Below are 15,116 nucleotides of genomic sequence, written 5' to 3' on the forward strand. Positions count from 1 at the left end.
ACGGAATATAACGAATTTTTTGAAACTGAAACAAAAGACAAAAAAAGGAAACTAGTTTAAGCCCCAATCAAACTGGTAATCATTTCGAATAAAAAAGTGTTCTTTTAAACCATACACGTATAGTAAAGAGATTCTCTGTTTCATTGGTTGAGTGATTAGTTGGGCTTTTTAAGATTCTCCTGATTATTTTTAAGTATAGTAAGACTGCATGGAGTGGTTTTGATCTAGATCTTTTGGGGTGGTGCATTTGGTGAACTTGGCAAACTTCTTTGAGGCCGGGCTTTTTTGTATACATGGGGAGTGTTTCTGCTTCTGGGAAAGGTAAAATTTCACAGTGATTAGAATGCATATGTATAGTTTGTGATTACTGCTTTTGAACTTGTTCTTGAGTATGATCATTTGATTCTGTTGGATCTTATACTTTATTTTGTTTATAAGTGTACAAGGAAATTTTTGCACCAATCAAAATGGTTAGTAGGCCTAGTCATTGTCTTTTGACTGATATATTGCAATGACATTTCACTTAATCACACAATTTGTAACTCATTTTTGCTATAATACAGTTACCCTTTAGCAATAAAATAAGTGACATTTCACTTAACATAGGAAATTGGAAGATCTGAGACTTTGCTCCTAGTTAAATTTTTGTTTTGGTCAGGAAAATTAATCTCAGTAGAATTTGCTTATGTGAGTGTGTGATATCAAGCAACCAATGGTGGAGGGTGTGCAGCGCATTTGGTGCCGAAACGTGTTAGTTTACATGCGTTTAGTTCTTAAATTTTCAAAGAAGTTGAATATATGGCTTATACAAATGATTGTTAGCTTTTGGAAGTGGCGGATGCATAGTGCTACCTTATATTGGATTTGTGACTGTATGTTTAGCTTGATTTGGGATTTGATATAGGTTTCTTTTGTGGTGCTTTTGGGTTTGAATTACTGAAGTAAGCATTATTGCAATTTGCGATATCCACTTGGTATAATCCTTAAGTGGTGATTATTTGCTTGAACCTATTTGATGATTGTGTATGTAGGTTTTTGAATTTAAATATGTTGATTTTCTAATATAAATTTATGATCACTATAGGTTTCTGGGGATGTGATGCTTCTTGATCGGGGTTCTCATGGCTGGAGAAATTGAAGAACCCGGTACCTTTACGGTGAGATTTCATGCTTCTGTAGTAGGGATTGCAGCTCTATAGAGACTAGGGATGTGATGATTCTTCATTGCAGTTAACGGTTGGAGATATCAAAGAGGCCGTTAGCGTTAGATTTGATTTTATGTTCATATTTGTAGGGTCTCAGCTGTTATGAGTGTCTCATGTTGATTATGATTGGCTTTAGTGTGCTTCTTTGCATTGTTATAGCTAATAAAAGAAAAGGAAATTTTTTATATCATTAATGGATTTGGGCGTAGGCTACTTGAACACCTACTTAACTAGAATGTATTTTGAGGTTCTCTCTTGCTGATATAGCAGCATCCGATGCATAAGATGCCTTCTTTTTTCTATAAGGTAGATTTCTAAGAGTTTACCTTATAGGTACTTTCTTCCATGAGATTAATTACTTTAAAAAGGAAGAATTGTGTACTTGGACATTAACTCTTTTTATGAAATTCATTGCTTTAAGTTTATCTCTGATGTGAATGGCAGGCAAGCTCTTTACACTCGGGTTCTATATCTTTTGGAAGGTTTGAATCAGAACCCTTATCTTGGGAAAGAAGGTCCTCTTTCTCACACAATAGGTATCTTGAAGAGGTCGAGAAATACTCAACACCTGGTTCAGTTACTCAGAAGAAAGCTTACTTTGAAGCTCATTTTAAGAAGAAGGCTCTTCTACGTCAGGGTTCAGAATGTGAAAACGGGATGGAAGATCAAACAAGTGAAAATGATAATCCGGACCAGGCAGATTCTGTAGAGGAAAGTGAACAAAATAATGAAGGGAAGCTTTTCACTTGCTATTACGAGAACATGGATGGTTTTGATGATGATGAGGGATATGAAGTAATGGATTGTGCAAAAGAAAGTAATGAAATTTCACCTGATGACTTTCATATGGATACCTCTGTGGTAAGTGCTGTTCCGACAAATTGCGGTGATCTTCAGCAAGTTGAGTGTGGGGAGTTACATCAAACTCACTTTGGAAGTGGCAGTGTGAAATTAGTTAGTGATGAATCCGAATTAGATGAGAAGCAGAAACTTAATGATGTTGCAGAAGGTATTGTTAGATTAGCTGATAGTCGGGATCAATCACTAAAGAGTCAAATGACTGGGAAAGATCGTTTAGTTAGCTTGCGGAAGTCTCAGAAACCTAAAGTTAAGGTGGTATATGTCGTTTACTTTGGTACCCAATTAATTAACTTTTATGGCTCTATGAAGACATTACAAGTGAATTTATGTAATTATGTTTCTATTTTTCATCTTGCTGTTTGGAACTTTGTTCTCCTTAAATCCTTTTTCCTCTATCTGGATCTTTATCGTGGTTTTCTTCTCCAAAGGTCTAAGCTTAAGAGGATTGTAGCCTGTTGGTCATTATAGCTTTGAGTTATGTCCCTATCTCTAGCTTTCACTTCATTGCAGGCTTATTGGATTTCTAGCTAGTACTGTGATTATCATTTTTCAGCTTATATCTTTACCACTAAATAGTTCATGCACTATAAATGAAACTGACTTTTCAAAGCCTTTAATTCAGGTATCTGCTTTGGTCCAGACAAAGATTACAAGTGGTACATCTGAAGATATGAGTAGAGTAGAAAAGGAGGGTATGCGAAAGATTAGGAAAGAAAAACAGTTCCCACAAAAGGTTAGTCCAATCAGGGTTTCTTAATCTATAACTTTAAAGGCTGAGGTAATTGGTTCTCTATATTAGTATATTCATTTACGCCATTTGCAAATTCAATTTTTATATCCATCATCCTCATGGAAATGCATGTGCTCATGTACTTTGCTAAGAGCATTTTATCTTTCTCATTCCTTACTTTGTTACAACAATTCCTGGACTATTGATGTACTTACAATTTAGAGAGATATAAGATACTCCATTTTAGAACAGTGAGCCAGCTGTGGGGATAGACAGCACAAGGCAACTATGGTAAGCATTAAAAGGATTTGCACTATTTTGAAATGGAGAAAGTGACACAGTGCTCTTGTGGGAATTGAAGCAATAGGCTGTTTAGAAAGATTTTTTTTTTCTTAAAGAAGAGAAGATGAACTTTAGAAAGACATATAACTACTATAGTATGCAAATGAACCATGGTGAGAAAAGAAGAAGTTGGTATATTGCTTTGAAGGAATATATATCCTATAAGCCAGGGCATATTATAAACCATTTTATGGCATTCAGGAAATTGTGCAAAAAAAGAGATTACAAGTATTTTCAAGAATCCAAATTGAATAGGGACAGTTGTTGGAATTCAGAAAAGGGTTCCTATTGGACAACCACAAACAAAAAAGGTACAAAAAAAGTATGTTTACCGGTTGACGGTTGTCGAGGTTTAATAATCTAAACATAGTACCAAAATTTCCGACATCAAAGAGGATTCATTTTCTACAAAATATATACATACTACTGCTGAGGGACAAAATACAATTCACTCCTTTCTCAGATAGAGAAAAAACAGACTGTAGTATTATTTTTCCTAACTGAGCAGTACATTCTTTTTACCATCCAAACCCTTCAATGTTACACTGTGATACATGTGTCACAACTGCACTGGAAGATAATACCTATAGTTCAAAATTGTAATAATGGTTGTGGTACTTTGTAAAGCATTTTATGCATGCGGGGTAAGAGTGTGGACTCAGTTTTTGCATATTAGAAAACAATGCTTTTTATAGTTTGCAAATTGCAATTATGTCTTTATTGATTGAATTTCTGTGCACAGGACCCCACAAGCTCGAAGGCCAAACCAAGGCAAGAAAACATAAGGTATTCTTAAAATGTGGTTTCTATATCTGCCATAATCCTCTGTCAACTCATGCACGTTGTATTTAATTCCAGCGTGAAAGATCAAAAAAAAAAAAAAATCAGGACGTGGTTTTCAAACTCATTGTTCTGATAAGACTGAATCTAAATTACAGCACCACTCTGCAAACAGGTATAAATCAACACTCTAATGAGTTTTCCTCATTGATTTCCATCTCTTTTTTCTGACAAAGTTTTGCGATAATGTAGGTCAAGAGGCGATTTCTGATAAAAGTGCAGCTAAGACTAATGTAAATCCCAGCACTCCAGTTTTTAGTTTGAGAAGTGATGACAGAGCAGAGAAGAGGAAAGAGGTATCCTGTTGTCTTGTTCTGTCTATATAACATGTGCTTAACTGTATAAAGCCTAACTCTTATGATTCAGTTCTATATGAAGTTGGAGGAGAAGTTGCATGCTAAAGAAGCTGCGCTAAACCAGATTCAAGCAAAAACACAGGTAAAATAAGCTTAATAAACTTTCATTTATATATATTTCCGGAAGAAGCGATTGTATTATATAAGGTTAATATTTTTCTCCCGTCAAATAAATGGTGTATGTAGGACCATCTATGATAGACCTAGATGCCTGATACTATGAGAATTCTGGTTGAGTTATCTTCGCCGCTCTACTTGTTTTTATTAGGACATTAATTGCTCAGCTTCTGCATTTGCAGGAAGAGGCTGAAGCTCATATCAAACAATTTCGTAGAAGCCTAAACTTCAAAGCAAAGCCTATGCCTTCATTCTATCATGGAGCTTTGTCACCACAAATCTTGGAAACCAGAAAGGTATTATGTCCATTTCCATCTGCAGTTTTGAAATATTATTTAAATTATGTGTGTAACAACGAAACCAAAGTAAGTTATTCTTTTTCGTGAAGAGGTGGTCAGCATAATGATTTTGTAAAGATGATTTTTTAGGAGGGGTAAAGAAGTAGTAATAAAGAAATTAATGATTGGTCAGCATAATGATTTTGTAAAGATGATTTTTTAGGAGGGGTAAAGAAGTAGTAATAAAGAAATTAATTATCTCCTCCTCAGGCTGTTGACAGTCGTGCGAAATCTACCAACCTACGGAGCAAGTCAACTAGTTCTAGGAGTAGTCAATCTTCATCATTTTTGGCACAGGGAAACCATCAAAGCCTATCAGCTAATAAACCTGTAAGAAGAACTGTTCAGTCACATTCTCCGAGCTGTTCAATAGGCCTTCCCTCTGAAGCTGGGAACAGTCTGCTAAGTCCATCAACCACCAAGCAGACTGGAAGAAGAACCAATGCAGCAGGTAAGAAAGAGGAAGAAAAACTCAAGAACAGTGATAGGAGGAATCAGCATGGTTCAGAGAGTATTAGTGTAAAAAAGGGGGAAAAGATTGAAAGAAAGCAAGTAGGAAAAAGTGGCAGTGAAATGATAAAAACGATGAAAGGAATTTCCATTGGTGAAAGTTCAGGGATGAGTTTGTCTTCAGTTGATGTTGCCTCCTGAGTAAACCTTTAGTTACTTTGTATCTACTGATAGTCTTTCTTAGCTTTTCCCATATCCATGTTTATTTTTCGTTATAATGAATGATACAAATTCTTAGTCAAAATGGAAATGTGTAGTGGTAGGGTCTCTACTCAGCCCTTTTTTTTTGTATCACAGTTATCATTGAAACACTTCTTATGTTTTCTATCATATGTTGAATGATTTAATCAGAGAATTTGCTTGCACAATTGAGACTCAAACTTTCTTCATGTAATCTGGTCCTTTATGGAAACACAGAACGCTGGAATGCTACAACGTTTAAGTTATGAAGAGGAAAAATGTTTCTTAAACAAACAAATGGCCCGGTCTGAAGAGAAAACCCTCAAGTGTACTCATTTTTTTTAAGGGTTAACGAGTATTACCTACTAGCTGAGCCAGTTAGGATTGAATTGCCGAATGCCTAATTGGATCACAAAGATTTTGTGAGGGGAATTCTCTAAATCAATAAAATTCTCTCTCAACATAAAATAGAAATATTACATGTTTTTTTAACAACTCAATGTCATTTGTTCTACAAGTTTATTTGGCCTTAAAATAGTATCTACAAACTCATTCGAAAAGATAAACTTGTAATGAGACATTCAGCTCCAGTTGAGGAGGAGCTCCAGATTTTCATTAATATAAATAATATATTGAATTATCCAAGTCGTTTCTTCTTCTAGTTTTTTATAGAATTTGTGCAATTTTAACATAACGCCATACGACATGTGGTGGTTTTAAGATTTGAGAGGAATTAGAATCGTATAGATAAATTTTGAATGCAAATTTTTTCTTCAACACTTCAAACTCTCTTACTACAATACTATTACTTATAACAGTTATAAGAGCCTCCATTGTGTCGTCTTTAAACAAAAGTATGTTTTTTTTTTCCATTCTTGAAAACACTTCAAAATCATCACGAAAGAGGTAGTACAAATAAACCATCATATATTGTAACCTGAAAACATAGTAATCAACAATAGACGCCCGCAAGCTCTATAACAAACAATTCGCTTTTACATGCCTAGGAGCAAGAGTCTTATAAAGCACGTCTCCACCACATATCGTCATCTTTTCAACTATTGATTGACTTTAATTAATAAAATCTAGATAAAGATTTATCATGTTCTCTCTCTATATCATTCAATTATTTTCTTTACAAATTTTTCATTCTATTTTTTTAAAAATCTTTCATTTTTATTTGTTTCAACAACATGAAAAGTCACAAATTAATAAATTTGTTAATTTCAAGTTTAGCACTAACATTAACATCTATCAATATGAAAAACTCTTGAATTTTATATCATTCTTAAAGAGTTTATTAATGTAAATGCAATTACAAATTGCAACTTTATAACAAACAAAAATACTCATAATAATAACTAATGAAGTTAGAATTTGTTATTTTTTTTTAAAACTTTTTCATAATGGTAGTTGAAGTTCTCGCTAAATGTCCCATGGTAGTGCAGCCAAACCTACAAACATAAATGGGTGCATCATTAATATTTATATGTTCTTTTCAATATAGCCAAGTTCAATTCAGTTTACCATAAATGAGATTATTATTCTTGTACTTATAGTATAGTACAAATCCACAAATAACACTGGGAAATACGATTTTATCTTCTCCACAACTCTTTCGTGCGAAAAATGGCTCCTTATCAATTGATTCTCGTGATCAGCGTCATTGACATGAGAGAAAATATTTCTAAAACCTCAAACAATTTCGGGAACATAATTGTTGTGCCATGAACCATGCTAAAATGTTGACCTAATAGCCTCGTCAAGATCATCAATAAGACCATCATGTTCTAGTAGACTGATTGTACTGAGTATAGTGTGTCGCCAACCAGTATAATTACGTAGTTGTCTAAACCAATCAGTTGCATATGTTCTATCAGCAACATGAGTATATCAACTAGTATGAGATTGTACTAGTAACATCTTCAACTGCTTCGGATTGCTAAATAGATGATGAACAAGCAAATTATTTTGATGGCTGAGAATATTTTGGGAGCCCAAGAGCCGGAGCATGCTCTCAAATTCATAATTTCCATGAAAAAAACCTTAGCAGTTATTCTCCACAATTATGTGTTCTATGAGATTTTTAAGTCATACTAGTGATATTACCGACCAAAAAAAAAAAGTTGAAGTTCTCATTTTATTATATGATTTATTTATTTTTTGTTTTTTGTTTAGCTAAAAAGAATGAGAGATTTGTGAAAAGAATGAAATGATTTGAAAGAAAATGACATAAATCTCTAGTTAGATTTTTATTAACTAGTATTAATCAATAGTTGAAAAGTTGTGGATATGCGGTGGATATGTGTTTAGGATACCAATACACGCCCCCTTCTAAAATTCTTGCTACGCTCCTGATTCTTAATAAAAAGATATAACCTCTGTTATAGTACAACTAGAGTGCGCCTGCGCCTTCTATTCCAGTAGATAGCTCTAAACTGTACTTGCACTGTTTGTACAAATCTTTGTTATTTGTTTATATTCTCCTATTCACGTGTATAATAAGATTTAGGAACTTGTAATCTCTATATAAACCATTGTATGAGACCTATAAATCAATCAAGTAAATATTCTCTCAAATCTATCTCTCTCTCTAATTTATCACATTTCTTGCTTCCTATCTTCATGTAATCTCTATGGGAAAGAATCCTCCCCACTTATCATACTACTTATATGATTAAACGGGACAAAAAAAGTTGTTTTTTTTAACTAAACAAAAAAAAAGTTAGTTGATAAGTCAGACTCAAGTGTAAGGACTCAAAAAAAGGGTTAACCCAAGCACTACTTATCATCTAAGGAATGTAAAACTACCAACCGATAGTGTAAGTGTGAAAGAGGGTCCTGCAGGTACTTGTATACCCTAGGCTCATAAGTCATACCCCTTTCTTTGGGTAGCAACAAGTCAGACTGTTAGAGGAAATGCAAGACAGGTTTGGTGGCTTGAGCTTCTCTTATTTGGGGATGAATGTAAATTATATTCCTAAATATTCACCTTCTTTACTGGGTTTTCTTTTAAAAGTATGTACACAAATAGTTTGCACCTATTTACTGTTGGATTTAGTATTTATCAACTTGCCTTTTAAATCCATACCAATTAAACTTCAAAGCAAAAATAGACAACATTTATTGTTGGATTAGTGTATTATTTATCAACTTGCCATTTCTAATACATGTCAATGAGCATAGGAAAGGAAAAGAGAAAAGAAAGAGACAATATTACCTTTTTAATTATTATCGGAAAAAAAAACATTACCTTTTTAATGGAACAATAGAAGAATTGGGATTCCGACGCACCTGGACCAATGCAAAATTACTAGCCAATGACCGGATGGACAACAAAAATGCCTGGCCAATAATTTTGTCACATTACTTGAAGAATAGAAAAGGTCGATTTAAGATTAAAATTCACAGTGATAACAGTTTTGTAATTTAGTTTCAAGTACTCGCTTGATCGATGTCCTTATGAAAGGCATATTGCAACTTGCAACTTGCAACACCGACAATGATTTTGGTTGTTATGAATTATACAATTCTTCGCATTGTTATTGCATTTCAACTATGATTCTATAACTTAACCAAAAAAATCTATAAAAACGATTATATTCAAACGTATTATCAAATTTAATTACTGATACTTAAAACCCCACTATGCAGTTTTTATTTTTTTTGAAAATAAAGTCTTTTTATTTATTTAAAGGGAGGAGTTCTAGGGACATATTTTATCTTGACACGTAAACAAACTCAAAATCGTTAAGACATTTATAAGTTTTGAATTAGACTAATTTTTTGTAGATATGATGATCTCCTAACTATTCTAAATATTGCCACAAATAATCAAAAAAATCAAAAAAATTTAAACTTGCCCAATATAGTATAAAAAATGGTGAAAATGAACGGTCTACAATTAGTCAAATTTTGTAAATTGTTAACTACATTTGGTAAGTTTGGAATTTTTTTTATTTTTTCGATTATTTGTGACAATGTTTAGAATAGTTAAGAGATCATATTTACAAAAAATTAGCCTAATCTAAACTTATAAATATTCTAACGATTTTGAGTTTGTTTACATGTCAACATAAAATATGTCCCTAAAACCCCTCCCTTATTTAAATATGGATAACATCATTACATAGAGACATCCTAATTGAACTTTTGTTTCTTACTTTCTATTGAACTTTTGCCTCCCTAAACAACTTTTGTCATTTTTTTTTTGTTTTCTTTTTAATACAATTTAATATACCCAGCAAAAAAAAACTAATTGAACTTTTACCAATATTATCCTCAAAAAACAAGTTTGTTTAGTTCAGCATTAAAAGTTGCCCCTCCACAGATATACACTCGCAATGACGGTACCGGTTTATGGACAGTAAGGCCTGCATTGCCATCTGAAGTTAATCACATGGAAATTATGCTTCAAGAAACAAACAGAGATGGTGTAGATGGTTCTACTGGAATGCATACTAATGGTGAACATGTCAGTGAGGAAAGTATTATGGAAGGGTCTAACGTGGAAAACAAGAAACGACGAGTAGATGGGGACTCTGGTGATGGAATTCACACATCTGATCGGACCTTAGATGAGCCTGTGGAAGAGAAGTTGAAAGTTCTTAGAACCTCAGAGAGTACTTTGCTGCAGATGATAGAGGAACAACAGCAGCTAATGCTTCATTAGCTGAACAAGTGATAGAGCCTACTCTTGTGTTGCCACATTAGTCAACACTTGAGTTTAGCTATAGTCATTCAAGCTGACAAGAGCTGTATACAGGTTCATGTTCCGCCTTCATCCATGCTTGATGGTGTTCACTCGCAGCATTTTTTTGGCACAGGCGTTATAGTATATCATTCTGGAGACATGGGTTTGGTTGCTGTGGACAAGAATACAGTTGCTGTATCTGTTTCTGATGTCATGCTTTCATTTGCTGCATACCCAATTGAAATTCCTGGGGAGGTAAAAGTGCTGACCTGTTGCTAGATTTGCATCTAAGACCTCTATCTGGAGTTATGACTGAGATTTCTTCTATAGGTGGTTTTTCTTCACCCTGTTCACAACTATGCTCTTGTGGCATATGATCCTTCTGCTCTAGGACCTGCTGGTGCCTCTGTTGTCCGCGCTGCAGAACTTCTCCCTGGTAATATCATATGCCTTTCTGGTTGCAGATTTATGTTGCTGTTACTTTTCTGTAAGGGTCTAGCATGTGTCTTTTTTATTAGGCAACTTAGTTTATAAGCCAAACTCGGTGCTTGACAAATTCCTGCTGAAAGCTTCTTGTCCCAAATTTCTTGCTCCAACTGTTCTGGCTTGACATGACTGTCGAGAAAGATCAATATTGTCATTCCAAATTTTTTTCCAACCAGTGTAGTTGTTTCAGTTGGCTGTGATAGCATGTGAGATAGTGGTGAGAACAGTTAAATCAATGACTAGCTTTTCCAAATGTACATCTTAGTTAAGTTCCCTAGAAAGAGCAAGACCCGGATGTCTCTGTTGTGATTATTTAAAATGAAATGATTCTATGAACCATATCTACTGCTCTGTGTCTTAATGTGTCTGTAAATCTTTCGGGATGACAGAACCTGCTTTTAGACGAGGAGATTCAGTCTATCTTGTGGGTTTAAGTAGAAGTCTGCAGGCTACATCTAGAAAATCCACTGTAACTAATCCCTGTGCTGCTTTGAACATTGGTTCTGCTGACTGCCCACGTTATAGAGCAACAAACATGGAAGTTATTGACTTGATACAGGTACTTATATTTCCATGTCTTGGATTTTATCTAGGTGGTTGATTTCCATGTCTTTTCTATGATTAGTTTCAAATTGTTCTTATTTTTTTTTTGTTCCAGATTTCGGTAGTACATTCTCTGGTGTGCTAACTGATGACCGTGGAAGGGTTCAAGCAATTTGGGGAAGCTTTTCGACTCAGGTTTGTCTAGTGCTACTTCTTTCTCTGTGATACTTATTGGTTGGAAGGGCTAACATACCCGATTGCAGCTAAAATACGGTGGTAGTACATCTGAGGATCACCAATTTGTAAGAGGGCTTCCTGTATATGCAATTAGCGAAGTCCTCGACAAGATAATTTCTGGTGGTAAGGGACCTCGACTGCTGATAAATGGAATCAAAAGGCCAATGCCTCTTGTTAGAATATTGGAAGTTGAACTCTATCCGACACTGCTTTCAAAGGCCAGCAGTTTTGGACTGAGCGATGATTGGGTTCAAGTATGTTTTCAAAAACGCTGATTTATTTGTTCATATGTGGGAGAAAAAGTACAAGGAAGCCAATATGCTCATAGTTCAGGCAGCTAGAACAATCAGGTTCTGAGATAAATCAGTGTTTTTGGTAAACCAGATCTTGGCACTGGGTGTTTGATCTTGGCTTAAAATGGAACTACCCTCTAGTAATTCATTCCTTAAACATTGCCTTCCGATAGCTGAGAGTTTTGTTGTTAAGAAGTCATACTTTTTAAGTTTATTTTTGTAATTGGTAATTCACAAGTGTTAAATACAGATGAAGCTGAGGCAGCTTAAGCTTATTGCTTTAGCTGTTCAAGTAGCCGAGTATTTTTCAACTTTAGTCAGTTTTACCAAGAAATCTGATTTATTTGGTTTATCCACTGAATAAAAACAGTACAAGTAAGCCAATATGCTCCCTGTTCAGCCAACCAATTCATACAGGTCCTGATTTTGAGTGGTTACTGTGTGGAACGAGATAGTATTTTGGCGTTATCTTACTTGCACTTTTGTTTTTATTGTTGTTTTGATCAATTACAATATTGTTGTTGCTATGATATCTATAAAACTACAAAGCGGTGTTTAGGTAGTGGATGATTCACATCTTGTTTTATCAGTTGGCCTTCGGAAAGGTGTCATTTGATCTTTAATGGCTTTTTATGTAGGCTCTTGTCAAGAAAGATCCAGTAAGACGTCAGGTTTTACGCGTCAAAGGTTGTTTGGCTGGATCGAAAGCTGAACACCTACTAGAACAGGGTGATATGATCCTGGCGATCAAGAAAGAGCCTATTACATGCTTCCGTGATATAGAACGAGCTTGTCAGGAGTTGGATGTGTCTGAAGAGAGTGCAGGGGAACTTAATATGACAATTTTCCGGCAGGTAGCACAACAACAAAAGATAGCAACGATAGCTTCTAAAGAAAGCTATGAAAGATCTATAATAGCGTTGTGGTGCAAGCTATTGAAGCTCCTGCTATCTTTGCTGCCAAGTCAAACATAGCATCCCTGACAAGCTATGGCTGCTGAACCACTTATAGCCTAAAGTGCAAGCCATTAATAAGATGACTCCACCGCAGGCTATCACTGAGTTGTTATTTGGGTTTTTTTTGGTCCTGCAGTGGCTTCTGAATTACCCTGTTCACTACAAATATTGGAATTCAAATATTTGCAAAGACAACTTAAACTCAAATTCTAATTGTATTAATCACTAAAACCATAATATATGGTTATACACTCATATGTATATATCCTACAATCATAACAACAACAATAACAACAACAAAAATCGGACTTTCAAATGCTTTTCGGTGCTTGAAAAACAATGTTTAACAGTAGTATTTAGAACAATAACAACAACGTTTTTTTTGCTGGAATACCATTAATCACGTTACAGATACTTAGAGCTTCAGAAGAACACCACATATGATCAAGTGTTGTGGTTCCTTCACACATTTCGAATCTATTACGAGCTGAATATTGAAATGCTGAAAGCATTTTGTGGATTGATTTATTTCAACATGAGTCCTTTCAACTTATCCATCGAATTTTTCAAAGCAGTTTCTCACTCTCACCCTCACCCTCACCAAGCCTGCATTTTGGTTCTCAATTGTCTCATCCATAAGTCAATAACAAAAATTTGCGTTGTCACTCTCGTAATTCTCATTTGTTCCTTGGTTTTCTCTGTGGGACTAGCTATCGATCTTTACTAAATGCCCGAACAGTTTTTGGATGTAGTTTTGCACAAATTTTGAAGTTTCTAACAACCATTTATAAGATGTAGCCCGATCGTCCCGTAAACGCGCAAAAGATTAGGACATCAAATCCTTTTCGGAAACAAAAACGCGGATAGTGTTTACCTATAAATATTGGGTGCGGTACATGCAATACCAAAGTGTTGCATTATTGGCTTTTTCTTCTCTCTTGTTGTCAACTTAAATTTTGATAAGTTTCCTTACGAAGAAGCTACTTGAAAGTGATCATGGAAGAAGTACCACTTGAGTTACCACGTGGGTTTAAATTTGCTCCAACGGATGAAGAGCTTATCGGGTATTTTCTTGCCAAGATACTCGCCAGGGAACCTCTGCCGGAGTTGTTTAATAACATCATTATGCCATGCGAGCTTTATGGAAGCGAAGCATTTGAACCGTGGCAACTTTTCGAAGGGAGACAGGAGAACGAAGTTTATGTGTTTACCTCGATTAAACAGAAGTACGATGGTGGCAAGAAGATCGGAAGAACGGTTGGAAGTGAAGGGTGGGCATGGAGGATCTCACACACTCGGCGCCTTAGATCAAGAGGGAAATAAAATTGGATGCAAGAAGTTTATGAATTATTCAAAGAACAACGGGAAGGTTAAGAGTCCTTGGATGATGTATGAGTTTACAATGAAGGATCACGAAGAGTACGGTCTATGCAGAGTCTTTAGGAAGAACAAAAAAGACGATAACGCTAGTACCAGTGCATCTTCATCCAAGAGGCCAGAGGAGACTGATGATGATCTGTCATATGCGGCCAACAATAAACGTTCCAAGACATCTAATTACTCATCGACATCAACAGCACCAATGACAAGCCAGCCAGTAGACGGTGGTCCTGCGGAAGAATGCCGATCAAGATTTGGATCATCATCACAACCTGATGCATTCGCGTCAACTTCATATGGAGTACGGAGAAACAAACGGATGTATATGGTAATGAAGTCTTGTCATATGGGATGCAAACCGAAGGGTACTTCATTCTTTGAATCTGATCAGTTACACCCTGATCAATATAGTGAAGCTTCGTGTTTTAGCAACTATGCATATCCAGACACACCGTTGCCTCCCATGCAAGGACCAGCAGATGACATACCACAGGAAAGCGGAACAGGATCAACATCATATGTGTTGTCATCGACTTTAACTGATGAGGTATGCAATTGGGAATCAACAAGTTATTTGGATTATTTGGATGTGCCTCCTGAAGGGTCCTACTACGATTATCAGGCTGAAGACGAACCAACACTCCAACAGAACTGGCAGGCGGGGCTGTGTCAACACCCAGTTGGCTCATTACCTTACAATCAAATATGATATATTGTACTAGCTATAGAACTAATTTATTTAAATATGGTAATGCAGTAGTGTAATTTCATGTTGCTCAATCAATGAAATATCCTTTTACATTCGTCAGTTAATTGTATTGTTCTTCGTTCTTTTATTATTGGGGTATTTAGCTTTTGGGCCACATTATAAATGGGTAATATGCAGTTGGTCACCAATTGTTCGTTTATTAGCTATTGGGCCAAAATTGACGGTTGACTGCGTTGACTGTGACTGAACTGTTAGTCTGAAAAATTGATTTTTTGTAATGCCTAAAACACCCCTCGCACGTGTCTATGATGTGAAATTTGAAATCAAACAAAAAAACGGT

General features: G+C 35.4%; 1 protein-coding gene and 1 pseudogene across 2 annotated transcripts; both read left to right on the top strand.

Moving 5' to 3' along the window:
* Positions 1-35: 35 nt before the first annotated feature.
* Positions 36-5,667, top strand: LOC147479218 (TPX2 (targeting protein for Xklp2) protein family). The gene is made up of 11 exons (XM_086576416.1): positions 36-321; positions 1,085-1,157; positions 1,650-2,318; positions 2,689-2,799; positions 3,647-3,752; positions 3,881-3,924; positions 3,997-4,093; positions 4,171-4,274; positions 4,345-4,416; positions 4,634-4,747; positions 5,000-5,667. Exons 2-11 carry the CDS (start codon positions 1,122-1,124, stop codon positions 5,438-5,440), a joined length of 1,794 nt encoding a protein of 597 aa, XP_086432542.1. The 5' UTR covers positions 36-321; positions 1,085-1,121; the 3' UTR covers positions 5,441-5,667.
* Positions 5,668-9,878: 4,211 nt separating this feature from the next.
* On the top strand, positions 9,879-12,894 carry LOC147479219 (protease Do-like 7; annotated as a pseudogene). The gene is made up of 7 exons (XR_015203982.1): positions 9,879-10,101; positions 10,210-10,427; positions 10,503-10,608; positions 11,048-11,217; positions 11,317-11,396; positions 11,465-11,692; positions 12,370-12,894. The product of XR_015203982.1 is annotated as a protease Do-like 7 (transcript).
* The last annotated feature ends 2,222 nt before the right edge of the window (positions 12,895-15,116 follow it).

Source organism: Coptis chinensis, chromosome 8 (assembly GCF_015680905.1).
Source record: "Coptis chinensis isolate HL-2020 chromosome 8, ASM1568090v1, whole genome shotgun sequence".
Lineage (NCBI taxonomy): Eukaryota > Viridiplantae > Streptophyta > Magnoliopsida > Ranunculales > Ranunculaceae > Coptis > Coptis chinensis.

Coding starts and splice junctions, on each gene's coding strand:
- LOC147479218 (XM_086576416.1), top strand. CDS start 1,122: ATGGCTGGAGAAATTGAAGAACCCGGTACCTTTACG. Junction 1,158..1,649: donor AAGAACCCGGTACCTTTACG/GTGAGATTTCAT, acceptor TGTGAATGGCAG/GCAAGCTCTTTACACTCGGG. Junction 3,753..3,880: donor AAATTGTAATAATGGTTGTG/GTACTTTGTAAA, acceptor TTCTGTGCACAG/GACCCCACAAGCTCGAAGGC.